The 14,956-nt window shown below is 42.8% G+C and overlaps 2 protein-coding genes across 2 annotated transcripts in view; one reads left to right on the forward strand and one right to left on the reverse strand.

The window, feature by feature from the left end:
- LOC134467045 (uncharacterized) overlaps nt 1-14,956 on the forward strand; it is a 140,688-nt gene that overhangs the window by 13,302 nt on the left and 112,430 nt on the right. Inside the window, exons 7-11 of the mRNA XM_063220969.1 lie at nt 6,871-7,067; nt 10,439-11,243; nt 11,938-12,046; nt 12,254-12,523; nt 13,096-13,286. Of these exons, the coding sequence (XP_063077039.1) occupies nt 6,871-7,067; nt 10,439-11,243; nt 11,938-12,046; nt 12,254-12,523; nt 13,096-13,286 (1,572 nt within the window). The remainder of the gene's footprint in view (nt 1-6,870; nt 7,068-10,438; nt 11,244-11,937; nt 12,047-12,253; nt 12,524-13,095; nt 13,287-14,956) is intronic.
- Nucleotides 1,686-5,359, reverse strand: LOC134466861 (tripartite motif-containing protein 16-like). The gene is made up of 6 exons (XM_063220755.1): nt 4,723-5,359; nt 4,384-4,479; nt 3,826-4,059; nt 3,562-3,718; nt 3,278-3,337; nt 1,686-2,382 (listed from the first exon to the last, which is right to left on the reverse strand). The coding sequence occupies exons 1-6, from the start codon at nt 5,323-5,325 to the stop codon at nt 1,868-1,870; spliced, it is 1,665 nt and encodes a 554-aa protein (XP_063076825.1). The 5' UTR covers nt 5,326-5,359; the 3' UTR covers nt 1,686-1,867.

Raw genomic sequence — 14,956 nt, forward strand, 5'->3', positions numbered from 1 at the left:
CATAAACAATGTGTACAACAATTGCACATTTTGTCCATGATCAGTGTGTGTTTCATGACTCATTCTAGTTCCTTCTGCACTTCACTAGTCAAGTCGGCTTCATTGTCAATTTCTTTACATTCACTGGTCATACAAACAATTTGAAATTACGATTCTTACTTTCCCATGACATAAAAGAACATAGCAATTACATGTAGAGGTAGACCTATTTGTGTTGTGCATATCTTTACATTATCCTATCTGTAACATTGTGACGTAGTAGGATCGTAGCCTTCCTGCTCGCATCACACCAGGGTATGTATGCTGCCTTAGCCATTTGAGCCATGGTCTAGGCCTAATAGACTCTGCTAATGGGCTCCTGTCCCACCATTCAATGTCCAGATTGCAAATGAAAGAATGACTTCTGAGTTCAATTTTTGCAAGATAGTAGATGAAACTGATAGTTGATGAAGTCGTACCTCATGCAGAGGCCAGAGGAAAGGACTGGAGGAACTACAATGATTTGCACTCATATGGAAATGTCTTAATGGCAGAGATACTGAAGGGTAACTCCACAAGATTATGGTTAGAGGACCAGCATACAGGTAAAATATATGGGTGATTTCACACCTGGTCCCTTTCAACCATTTAAGTCAACTCAATCCTGTGACTCACACTTGTGACGAGGTGAACTCTCTTGGGGAGAGCTCTATAGAGGACTCTGTGTGATCAAAACTTACCACAGCAGCCTAATAGGACCAAATAGATCAATAGAAAGTAAGATAAATTAAGGGAAATTAGTTTGTTCAATGTTCAACATAATTTTATTTTATCTCTGTTTATACTGTATGTATAATACAATACGTGATCTGAAAAGGAAAGACACCAGTGTAATCGCTAATATGAAGTGTGGGGTGGGGGAAAAGGCAGTAGGCTATCCTGTATTTACAGTGCTCTCCTAACCATTATGTTTGTTAATTCACTTAAAGATGGAACTGATAGAGCAAATTCAAAGAGTCGTAGTTAGGAATAGCAGGCAGGTAAAGTATAATGCACCTCAGGTGAAGTCTACCTTTAGACTCTAGACAGTAGGATACACCACTTCCAATCATCAACCACACCTTTTTTTAAAAATATATATATATATAAAGGTATAAAGGAAATCTTTTTTTGCTTCATTTATTCAGCATCATTTTATTTAACCCATTTTAGCCTTAGCCCTTTTTTGGGAAAAGGTGCCCTCTCCCTATTAAAACCTAAATATCTCAGCCTCCAAAGCACATAAAAACATGAAATAAGTTTATTTTAAAGCTAGAATCTTCATTTTGCACTAGAATATGTTCATTCAGCTCTAACATACCCACATTTGTAATAAAACAGCCCAAATCTCAAGAACCTGAATGCAGCATATATGTCGCTCCAGGACACAATGGGTTAATACCTGCCGTCTCACATTACACAGTCTGATAACGAGAGGTGCCATAATAATTGCAAAAAGGAGCCAATCCAAGTAGTATACTTTGCCCTGCTATTATGCAAATGAATGGGGGAAAAAACAGACTGATAACTGCTGTAACACAGACCGATGTCAAAACATCCCCTTTATAGAACTGGTTGAATTTCATTTCAACAAATCATATGCTCTACCACCACCTGAATATATAGGCCTACCGCCAAAAGTGTTTCCTCTGCACCTTGCAAGGTGAAAAAGGACTTCATCCCACCTCATTGCATGCTCCATTTTAATATTATTCCACAAAATCTCTCAGGTTTGCATGACTGACTCCTGATATCCTGACCTTATTGTTCAATGAGTCTCATTTGTCTGGTGATTTTGTGTTGCCATGTGGTCAAGCCAACTGAAAGTATAGACTGAATGTTCTGAATGTTAAGAGCAAAGTTTTAGTGAACTACCAACATTAACCCAGAACCCGGGATAAATGGGTTCAGTGAATGTTATTTTAACAGAATGTAAAAGGGTCACTGAGTCAGAGACACTGTAGAAGGACAAAGTTCCTGCCCTGTAGTCCACATACACTCCTATTCTAGAGGTGGGGATTATGGAGATTTTAGTTTCTTTACCCAGGCGCCAGAAACTGCATTGTCCATCTTTACATAGCAGACACGAGGCATTCCTATCTTTTCGAAAATTACATAGGCTGCTGGTTCTGCTTTTGTAAGATACTGCAATTTCAACCTCAGAATCCTTCTTCTGTTCCAGCTCAACCTCCCAGTAAACACGTCTACTAAAGCCCTGTTCACACAGCACCTGAGCATATGATATAAATCTCTCTGGGTGATCTGGGTAACGCTGCTCTTCTCCACTTGTCACCCTCTTGTTCCCTTCAGACAGTGTGAGCCGGTGGTGTGCCGTGTTTGGATTGAATGTTAGATCCCAGGAGTCTGGAGTGGATAAAAAAGAACAGTTGACTGATTAGGCCCTACATACATAAAATATGTAACTTTTCATGTGTAATTTCATGTGTTTTGCCTATATGATATTTTGATCAACTCAATTCTACAGTAGTGTTATACCTAATGGCCCCTTACTGTACGTATGTAGCATTTCCTGTCATTAGTGGATCTCTGAGAACTCCATTCGGCTTTCACTCCCACTTGTTATTCTGTTACTTAAAGCGATGTAAAAGCCCGTAAAAGTCCTCAACGAAGTTCCAGATGAGCGTATTAAAAAAACGTTTTCATTGAATCGTGATTAAGGCAACACTTAAAACGATATTTCAAATGTTACCTACTATCAATTAGACAAGGATTTTCGTTATCAATGCTGATGCTGAACTTACTTTTCATTGTTCATATTATGAGCTTCGTTGAGGACTTTTACTGGCTTGCGTCAGATGACGGAAGTAATGTCGACGCAGCTTTAGCAGCAGAGAATCTATTCTGCTTGTGTTGATGATAGTAAACTCCTGGACTATTTCCAAACTTCTAAATGCTTCGTTTTATGAGTAGAGACCATATTTGTTCTACTGTAGAAGTTTGGTGTCATGACATTTGATTTTTGCGGGGTAAGTTTGGAGATACTGCCAGGGCCCATTCTCGCTTGTGCCAAGCTATTCGGAATAGCCATACAATAACTCGGTAACTCTGCTAACTCGCCCAAGCTAGAAAACACTTCGGGTGGATTACTGGATAGATATCACGGTTCAAATGGCATTAGGGTGAATCTACTCCGAACCATCGCTTTAATGCTCACAAGCTCATTTGTGTGCCTGTCCTTTGCCTTATGTGTAATATTCTAAACACAAGTTATTGATTATCCTGAACAGCTGCTACTCACACTTTAAAAAGTCCTCTCTGTTTTTTGGCTCCTGTGGAATGACGATCTCCACACTGGCCACTAAAGAAATGGACAGATGAGCAGAAGGTTCCATTGAATGAGAAATAAAGATGCATCTACTTAAGAAAACTAAATATATTGAAAAGCATATTGAACAAATCCATGCAATTGTCATTCCATTCTTTGCCCTGAGAACCTGATTTGTGATTGTTTCATGACATTTTATGAGCTTTTTATGAATAGTTAAATAATCTACCATAATTTCCTCTGCAAATTTAATATACCTTCTCCAGATATCTTTATCATGTCCTGTTTGCAGAGGTCGTCCACTTTACGTTTCAAAACAAACAGATATTTACTCAGGTCATTAAATGACATGCGTGGACTGAGACTGATGCTGGGAGAGGATCTTGATTCAGGCGACTTCAGGACCTGAAAACTCTTAAAAATAAAGAAGAGATGTCAGATGTAGGCCTACAGTACATATGGACTGTAACAAGGATGCAAGTAAAACACCTGTGATAAGATCCTGTCATTGCCAAAGCTACCTGGAGGAAATGGACGTGATCTTCCTCAAGTGAGAGCTTCTCCAACTCAGCATGTCCCCTCCTCAACTCAGCCAGCTCCTGCTCCAGTTTCTCCAAAACATCTTCAGCATCTTTCACTGCTGCCTTCTGTTGAGCTCTGATCAGCTCTTTCACCTCAGAGCGTCTCCTCTCAACAGTCTCCAGAAGCTCCTTGAAGATCTTCTCACTGTGCCGCTCTGCCTTTTGGGCAGCACGCTACATAGAATAGAATAGATTAGAATAGAATAGAATAGAATAGAATAGAATAGAATAGAATAGAACAGCACATCACAGCACAGCACAGCACAGCACAGAACAGAATAGACCAGAACAGAATAGAACAGAACAGAACAAAATATAAGAGAATGGAATAGAATAGAATAGAATAGAAGAGAATAGAAAATCTATTCTTACTAACTGTTCTTACTGTAGGCCTAATGGAAAAATGTGGAAATGTCACCTATTCATAAGAGAATATATACATATGTTTCGGTGTCCCTTCATTTACAACAGGAAGCTTACACCACAATGATTCCTGACCTGATATGATGCCACAGCCTCCTGGATCTCCTGCAGTTCCTTCTCTCTCTTCAGAATTCTCTGCAGGAATTCTGTCCTTTTCTTCCCCAACTCTGTCTATTTTACATCGAAATTGACATTTGGAAACACACACACACACACACACACACACACACACACACACACACACACACACACACACACACACACACACACACACACACACACACACACACACACACACACACACACACACACACACACACACACACATACACACACACACACTGTTCTTTGTAATCACTGGAAATCACTAAAAACACTTGGACTAACATTTAACAGCAGTGATTAAGCTCTTACCTCTTCTTCCTTCCGTTCTGCTGCAGCTGAAACTGTGTCGTGGCCTTTATGTTCATCCATGATGCACAACATGCAGATACACTTCTGATCAGTACGACAAAACACCTCGATTAGCCTGTCGTGCTGAGAGCAGATCTTCTGTTGTAGATGTCTGGACGCCTGCACCAGTTTGTGGCTCTTCAAGGCTGGGACGTTGTAGTGAGGCTTAACGTGTGTCTGGCAAAGAGAGAGCAGACACACCAGACAGGACTTGACAGCTTTGAGCTTTTTCTCATGGCAGAAGTCACATTCCACATCCCCTGGTTCAGCGCACGGAGCAAGAGGAGGAGGAAGAGAAGCAATCGGAGACCCACTGCTCTTCCTCATTTGGTTCACCAGCTCAGCCAGCATGGTGTTTTTCTTCAAGACAGGCCGTGGGCTAAACGTCTCCCTGCATTGAGGGCAGCTGAACAACTCACCCTTCTGACTCTCTTGATCCCAGCATTCACTTATGCATTTCATGCAATAGTTGTGTCCACATGGAATGGTGACAGGATCCTTCAGAGGCTCCAAACAAATAGAACAACGAAAAGGATCCTGATCTTCAACAACAGCTTCAGCCATATTCACCTGTTAATGTCACCACAACGGGTCCTTACATAAGGTAGACTCACTCCAAGTTGGGTATACGGTACAAACTGTAGTTTCGTTTCCTCTAACATTGGGAGAGAAAAGTGGGAGGAGTCTGCTAAAGCAGGTAGAACTGGAAGCACAGTTTATCAGTACAGGTATGTGGGACATTCTATAATTAGAGTAGCATTTCAGGTTTCCCCGGCATTTTTCTGTTTTTTTTTGTGTGTGTGTGTGTGTGTGTGTTTTGTTTCAATAAATAACAGATGCTTCCATGCCTCTAACTAATTGCAGAGCTTGATCTTAAATTATTCTGAAAATGTTTGAATGAAAATGAAAATGTTTTCTTTATTCTGTGAATCATGTTAGGGATCAGAGGTGGATTGTTGGGCAAGTCACAAGTAAGTCTCAAGTCTTTGACCTCAAGTCATAAGTCAAGTCGAGTGAAAGACGAGGCAAGTCCAAGTCAAGTCAGAAGTCATAGGGCGGCAAGTCACAAGTCGAGTTAAAGTCATGCCATTTTAATTTTTAAACATCATACATGTTTCTATTATAACACATGTTACATGTTTCTGCATGTAACAAAGCTTTGCAGTAGCCTAAACAAAATGATATTTATGTAGTCTAAGGAACAGAATACAACATAAAACTTGTGGATGAGCAACAAACAGAAAGAGGGAGATAATGTTGGGGTGTGTGTGTGTCTTTGTGTGCAAGCCTGTCTCTCTAGGTCAGTGTTTCCCAACCTTTTTTGTCTTGTGTACCCCCTAAGCCTTTTTTTCCTATGATGAGTACCCCTCACTCGTGCTCTATATGCCAATGTGACTATTCCCAATGCATTTGTTAATTTTTCCATGTACCCCCTGCAGGGTGCTCGCGTACCCCTAGTGGTACCCGTACCCCTGGTTGGGAAACAGTGCGTCATGCACAAATGGGAGGGACTTGATACATTTTATCACCTGCTGTGTTACAATGCAAGATAATTAGCAAACAAAATGTGTTAAATTAAGAGTTGGGTCTGCATAGAATGTTGCGTCATACACGACAGAATACACATTTCATATGAATAAGTCATGGAATAATAAAATACAACGTTATTGTCACAATATAATACAATATTATTGTCTGTGATGCGGTATGATACCACCAAATTCAATTTTGGGCATCAGAAATATACAGTGTTCTTGTGCCTGCATGTCAGGTTTGAGACATAGGGACTTTGGTCCAGAAGTATTGTGAAGGCTGTACATGCACTGTGGGCCGCAAAACGTTTTTTTAGTACAGGCATTGTCAAATAATTCACTAAGAACATTTATGGCAACCTGTTGGATCACATGCCATACCTTCTACCATCAGAAGTTTTCCGGATTTCTTCTTATCATATCCTTAAAGGGGTACAATGTAGGATTACGTAGTTTGCGCGGTGCCTGTGGCATGCCTGTGTCAAAATATACACCGTCATGAAAAAAACGATGTTCAACTAAGCTTGAATTTTCACTTGGGGCTCCAACTGACCCTAGAATCACCTTTGTGTCGTAGGTCAGGTGTACCAGAGCGCCCGGCAGATCGTCCAGCTCAGCTTCGCTCCGTTGGCCCACTGCGAGCTGCCCAGTCGATCGGATTCGGCGTTGACGGTGACGGGGGGCAGCTCGGACGCCACGCGGGCTCCGTCCAGCGAGAGGCTGAGCAGTGGCTCAGACGATACGCTGAGAAGCGGCATCGCCAAGGGCCCGTCCGTCTGGAAGAGTAACTCCCTACCCAGGTCAGTCATATTATCAATAATTATACCACGGCAGTCTGGAATCTCTCATTGTGACGCGCTAAATGGGGTGTTGATTAACTGTGTATAGATGCACACCTATAAAGTAGTCCCACTATTAGGTCACTCTTCTGACCGCATAACGTGTATTTATGCGCCAAGGCTCGTTCATAAGTTAGGGAAAGAAAGTTGCAAAGCATTAAGCGCTGAATTGACACATGTGGCATGGCGCGTCTGGAAACACCAGCTAAAGCCATAATTACATTCATTTTTTTATTATTGATTATTATTTATTTATTTTATCTATTTATTATTTTAGTCTTTAAATAACCATGATGCAATATGAAGGGTGGCTAAGGGGCTGTGTGTCTAAAAAAGAAACTCATTAGCCAGATCAGTGATATCATCAATACCTTGGGCTCCAAGGCACTTTGCTGTTTCGCTAGGGACTCTGGTTCGATTTCAGCCCAAGGTCATTTCCTGATCCTCCCCTGTCTCTCTGAGTGCGTTACAATATGTGACCTTGCTTCCTCCACTTGTGCTTGTTTCCTCGCCCCGCCTCCTGGCCCCTCCTCCGTGGAGAAAACGATGAAGTTTCCCAGCTGTCAGCCTAGCCACAACAACTTTTGAGGGACTGTTTTTCATTCACCATCCCAATTGCAAATGAGAAAAAGAGTTTACAATTGAGCTTTTGCAAGATATTGAAATATAATGCTGTTGTCAGTGATGTCATCATGACATATTACTTCCTGGTATGAGGAAACAAGCACAAGTGTAGGAGGCAAGGCTGCATATTGTAACACACTCTCTCTCTCTCTCCCATTCATTTCCTCTCACTACCTCACACTGTCCGATCTGAATAAAGGCAAGAAAGCCTGAAAATACATTTTTATGTAATATGTATTTTTAGGCTGGAAAAGTAAGTCATCGCCCAGGTCAGTGATGTCATCAATAATCACATCAATATTGATACAATGCATAATACACTGACACCCTGATTAAGGCCGTAGGGTCGATACGCGCCTGTGATTTTCAATGTACTAGCCCGCTGAATAAAGATTATTTTGGACTTTTTAAATCAACTCAAGTGCCCGGACCAACAACTTTTTCCTCCCTTTTTGTTGAATATTCATAATATATTCTATTCAAATTCCACTGAAAATCAGTTTTACTCGCTCCTTTAGAAATACAGAGAGTCAACACTAGTTCCATACACGTTGCGCTCACAAGTGGTGCGTCACCTCCATTGGCTGTTTCCCATTCACAGAAACAATACAGAGCAAGGAGTGAATCAGGAAAAATATGTCGCTTCAACATCACATGGAAAAGGCGTCGCCCACTTCGGGTTATGCCCCCCCAAAGATGTAACGCTGTAATTTATGATGTACTTCAGACTTTTATAAATTATGTATTTACAGTATACTGTATGTGACTATGGGACTGGCTAGCAGTGTTGATGGTGTCATATACTTCACTCACTGACAGTATTTCCTGATGCATCCTCCATCTCATTTCCTGGAGGTGTTTGTTGTGTCTTACTTCACTTCCTGACAGGTTGATGAGTTGGTATTATTGCTAATGCTGGTTTACGTTTCTCATTGTTTAAATGGAGAGGTGTTTTCTTCCCCAGATTATATCTCTCTCTCTCTCTCTCTCTCTCTCTCTCTCTCTCTCTCTCTCTCTCTCTCTCTCTCTCTCTCTCTCTCTCTCACACTCACTCACACTCACTCACACTCACTCACACTCACTCACACTCACTCACACTCACTCACACACACACACACACACACACACACACGCACACACACACGCACGCACGCACGCACGCACGCACGCACACACACACACACACACACACACACACACACACACACACTCTAACATTCACCCACCAGCTGCTGCACGGCGCCAATTGTCCTGGGTTCATGTGAGAGAGTGCACACACACATGCACATGCACACATAAACACAGTCATGATATTCCTAGAGAAAGATGACTTTGGATGTGTTCGTAACATAGCCTAATTTCATAACATCAACACCAAGCCTGCCAGCGCAGGAAGAGTACTATTTTTTTGCCACATCAACATTCCAATGGAATCTTTTAAATATTCAAAAGTCTAAACATGGACTTTATTTTGAATAGGCAATATTCATATTAGTCCAATAAATGACTATTTCTGGCCAGAAAGGTATAGAAAGTACTCATAATGGTGGAGATTTCCAGTGCAGAAGTTTATTATGATGTCACAATAACCAAAGTTCCATTGCTGTAATCTTGACCATGAGAAGCCCAAAGACACTCATTCTACACAGGAACAGACAAGAGATAGAGGTAAGCTACTTCACAGCTTAACTTTTACATTTTAAATGTAAATAATAATTATTTACATATTATCTTGGATATTAGAAATGTAATTCCATTCAATTTGATTCATTTGGGGGCATTATGAATTTATCTGATACATTTTTTATTTTTATTTTTTTGCCGGTATTGAATAGGAAATATTTGTTTAGGTCCACCAGTGATTTCTTATTTAAAGCTTTGACTGACTTTTGGACTTTTTTGGAAAATCAATTTTCAAGCACATTTTTTTCAAGCTGCCATGAGATTATTACTGGTCTGGGGGAGGGGTGAGGGATTCCCCTAATTAGAAGGAAAACAAATCGTTATTAACATGAAGATTTGTGCTCTTTTGAAATACCTTTTTACAGGCTATAATGGGTTGGTAGCTTGGCTTTGAATTGTATGACCTTAATGACTGAATTGATATCAAGTAAATATAGCCATGATTACACATTACATAATACTTAACAATAGATGTTTTGTTTATTTAAAAAACTGCTGTCTTAGACCTACTAGGAAAGTCATGATAACTATCTTTGTATAAGGTTATTCCTAAGTCATTATTAAATCCAACAAGTCTCATTTGGTGTCATTGGAGCATTTAGTTGTCTTGGAAACATGACATTATAATGACTTGGGCTCCAATAAGACCAATTTTTGTACAGTGTGTCAAGTAGAATACTGTATTCATAGAAAGAATGTCACAATGGCTTTGCTAAGTGAAACATTCTGTTTCATTTAATGCCCATTGGGCAAATTTACATTGAAGTCATGGGCTACTTGTTCACATCATAAGAATTATATGGAAGTGGAATGGATGCAATGGAAGTGGCTTCAATAAACACTGCAACTGTAATTTAGTTGTTACCATGCAACACACAGTAAATGCATTATTAGTAGGGGTCAAGTTTGTCAAGGTCTGTAATTGGACCATGCATTGAAACCCATCACAATGGATGCCAGCAAAACAAAAACACACTAAAATCCCCTTTCTCTTCACAGAAATACATCGAGAATCAAAGGCAGAAATGCCACAGCAGGAAGTATATAAAAGAAAGATGGAAGAAATGCGGAGAGAGCTTGCTTTGACGAGGGGAGACATCAAGATCATGAGAACGGAGGCTGAGCACAAAATGGATGCTCAATGGCAGCTCATGGAGCAAGCGATGGGACTGTGGAAGGAGCTGGAGGGAAGGAGAGCAGAGGCCCAACAAAAAGAGGTACAGCTCAAACAGACCCTGACAAAAGACAAGAAGAAGTCCCTATTGGATAAAGCCCGGGCCCTGAGAAAGCAGCAAGAGGAAGAAAGGGAAGTGCAAGAGAAGAAAATGATAAATCTGGAGGAAAGGCTGGTCACTATGGAGCAGGAGAAGAGTGAGGCACCCGTAACCAACATCCTTGGTGAAGCCCAGCTCCAAAGGAGAAAGGCTTTAATAAAGAAAGCCAGGGCCCTGAGGGAAAAGCAGGAGCGAGAGAGAGAAGCGCAACAGCACAAGATTACCAACCTGGAGGCAAGGCTCGCAGCTCTGGAGCTACAAAAGATTGATGAGAACAGCCAGATGACGGGAGAGAAAGCTCAGGATAAGATCTCGAAAGTCCTCCTTGAAACCGAATTGATTGGAAAGAGCAAAGGAAGCCGCAAAGGACCCGTTGTAGCAAAGGCAGACCACGTGGTCATCGATATAGAGGGAGGCGTTGGCGCAAAGGCAGACCACGTGGTGATTGATATAGAGGGAGCCAGTGACGGCCAGGCTGAAAACTCTCAGAGGCAAAAGCTAACATCTACGCTGAGGTGGATCTCCAAGATGTTGGGCTTTGGAGGCCACTGAGAGCTAAGGACCAAAACACACACACACACACACACACACACACACACACACACACACACACACACACACACACACACACACACACACACACACACACACACACACACACACACACATACTCACTCAACACACATACTCACTCAACACACATACTCACTCAACACACACACCACTCAAAACCCACACTACTCAACACACAGCCCACTCAACATACAGCCCACTCAACACACAGCCCACTCAACACCCATGTTAAGAACTATGGCTCCTAGAGCCTGGTGGTCCATCAACAACAGTCAGCCCTCTTGAGTGATTCCTCACTGTTCTCAGCAACCAGCCCATCCCCCGATTGCTGATGGGTTACCTGCCCCCCCTCCCTCTACTGCTCTCCTCTCTCTGACCTGTACACTCAGCCTGCACAACTGGATGATGATGAATTCCCACCACGTCCTTCGGCAGTGTTAAACACTCCAGGCGATGCAGTAGAGTCACCACCACGGGTGCCACCGCTCCTGCAGCTGCAGTCTTCGAATCCGTCGTCAGCGAGACCGCCCCCCCTGCCACCTGCCCCCCTCCCCTCCCTCTACTGCTCTCCTCTCTCTGACCTGTAAACTCAGCCTGCACTTGATGTACATGAATTCCCACCACGTCCTCCGCCAGTGTTCTGCACTCCAGGCGATGCAGCAGAGTCACCACCACGGGTGCCACTCCTGCAGCATCCTACCTCGCCCATGTTTGCAGAACCAACGGGACATGTGAGGAGGCAGCAACAGCTGGCGTTGAGGTGTGGTCGGGATCATCCAACTGCGCATTGGCACCTGAAAGGTCGCTCTCGGCAGTGTAACCGTACTACATGAGGTCAACAGTCCGACCTCAACCTCCACTTCACACAAGTTAGCCACCACCCGTGAGCCTGTGACTATGTCAACCCAGCACGCAGTAGCATGGTGCGACTCAAGATGGTGAAGGTGTGCCTTCATTACCGCGGAAGAAGGTGGTCAGAGAGCTCACTATCCTCATTCATGGTGCGGCTCAGAGACTCCATCTTCAGAGGCAGAAGGAGGAGGTCTCACTCAGGACTATTCATAAGAAACAGAGGCCTGTGTCAGAGAGATCAGTCTCCTCCACGGTTTCCCCTGCTCATCAGCCCCGGAAGCAGTTCCGTATGGAGCAGTCGCCAGAGTTCACATCGCCAGAGCTTCGCCTCTCCAGCCACTCCTACCCAGTGGGAGGCACCAGGAGACCTACCCTCAAGTCAGAAGTCTGTCTCTGTAGGAGTTCTCGTTAGCTCAGCCCCTGCTGCTCATTGGCTCTGACTGCAATCATCTGAAAGCCCGATTGGGAAACTCCGAACTCCCATTGTGACACAGCACACAAGTGTTCCCTGCACACAATGAAATTGCATTTATGCCTCACCCATGCAAGGGGGCAGCCCCCAATGGCGCCCCAAGGGAGCAGTGCGGCCGCACGGTACCATGCTCAGGGTACCTCAGTCACAACAGTCAGGACAGTGCGTCTGGGCCCTTCAGGAGGGCCAGCAGCCATCAAGACTCACCTCCGTTGGACACTCAAAGGCCCAGCCAAGGTTCAGCAGTCACCCATAAGCAGTATGTTCACTGAGGGACAGACACCCGCTAGTGTTCATCAGTTTGCCAAGCGCCAGCGCCACATCTCAGGCACGCTGGCTCAGGTAGCGGCTAGGCTAGCAGGCATCGTCATTGGAAGCAACCAGAGGACCGCAGTCGTCGAGCAGTCAGCTTCACCATCAGCGCAGCTGACAGCCCCCACTGGCGCCTCCCTCTGCGATAGCTTCACCCCTCGTCCCCGGCTCAGGTTGTGCAGTGCATCAGCACCACCAGTGGCAGGAAGGAGCCACAGCGCACACCTGTCAGAGCCCGTCATGGGGAGGCCACCATCAGGAGTCCGTCCCCGAGTGTCCTCCCCAGGTCATCAGTTCCACACAGCCGTGTGAAGGAGCAACAGCAGCAGCTACACCAGCATCATCAGGCACACCCCCTGGCTCGGCAGCCTGCTGTGCTGCTCTGTGCATATTAGGGCCAGGCCACAGGTCACGCCTCAGACCACTGAGAGTAAGTTACTGTATTATGTTGATACTGTATTTACAGTTGAGGACGATATTATTAGCCCCCCTAATAATAATTTTGGCTAATAATTTTGTCCTTGTCATTTTTGACCTTTTTCGTTTAAACTCATTGTAACGATAGAAAAATGCAAATTCAACTCATTGGACATTGTCTCCATCAGTGTATTTGTTTCCGGAATAACAGAAACGGTTCATAATTGTCATTCTCACTGAGAAATCAAGAGAAATGTCTAATTTCAGGAGGGAGGCTAATATCGTCCTCAACTGTATGTCATGTCTTTATTGCATTGTCTGTTTACTGTTCTGTTTGTCTCGTGGCTGCATCGTATGTTACTCATTCTCCATGCTGCAGTTCTGCCATTCATTCCCCCCTCTGTATATACTGTATATGAAGAGCTCTTTTCCAAAAACACTATATCCACCATTTTTGACTTTTTTCATTTTAATATTGGAATTCACTGTTAATACGCCCTATCATCTATGTGTTAATTCTTGCCATTCAAATGTTTTGAGAACTTACTATTTGAACCTCTATAAAAATGCATTTTGCAATGCAATTCAATGGAATGCCCAATACAAAAATGTCAATTTCCCATCATTATATAACATGGATATATCTCATTTTGGAAAAGAGCTCTTCATATAGTCTGTATGTGTATGTGCTTATTGTATTTACATTTCTGTATATACATGTTTCTTATGCCTTGTTTATGTCTTCTTTTACATTTTAGTAAAACCATGGTTTGATCTACATCTGTGTCTGACTTCATTGGACTTCATACTTCACTTCATTTGATCTTCATACTGTTCTGGCCGGACAGCCTGTGGCGTTTGCTGTACACCTGAATCAGCGCTTTCAAAACAGTGCTTCAGCCACATAATTTCACACGGGTCCCTTCCCATCACATTCTTTTTTTTCAACCCACACCACTCAATACACACCCCACTCAACACTAATAAAAACACTAAATACTAAAACACAATAAACTCTACATTGTCTTCTTCTGGTATAGTTCAACTGTTGTCTTCTGAAGATGAATATTTATTTTTGTGGTCAGTTCCTTAATACATTTTAGGAACGGTTTCTACCAATTAACAATCTATTGAAGAGATGCCTGGATCCAATTATTATACACCACAGACATACAGCAATGTAAAATGTTTGCCAGACATCTACGGCAAAGTTTGTACTTGCAGTCTGTGAGTCAACAAAAAGCCAAGAAGCTTCTTGACCAAGAAGCTAAAATTAGTGGTCAGTTTCCTAGTACATAAAAGTTCCTATGGCTACAATTCACGGGGTCCGACCCTCTCAGCCGATTTAGTAGACTGCCAACACAAAGGCCAAAACAAAACAAACTCCAAAAAAAGCCAAAAGGGCATTTTTTTTCACGTCACTTGTGCTGTGTAGACAATATACTATGGCAGCCGCTGAGGGTCACTGTTGGGCAACTTAGCCAAAAACTGTAATGCATTACTGATTACATGTTACTGTCTTTTCATTAGAATCCCTTATACTACGACATTGATATATTTAAAATGTAATTGTATGCATTACACTAATTTACTGCATTACTTTAGTAACAGCAAAAT

The sequence above is a fragment of the Engraulis encrasicolus genome, chromosome 17 (assembly GCF_034702125.1).
Source record: "Engraulis encrasicolus isolate BLACKSEA-1 chromosome 17, IST_EnEncr_1.0, whole genome shotgun sequence".
Taxonomy (NCBI): domain Eukaryota; kingdom Metazoa; phylum Chordata; class Actinopteri; order Clupeiformes; family Engraulidae; genus Engraulis; species Engraulis encrasicolus.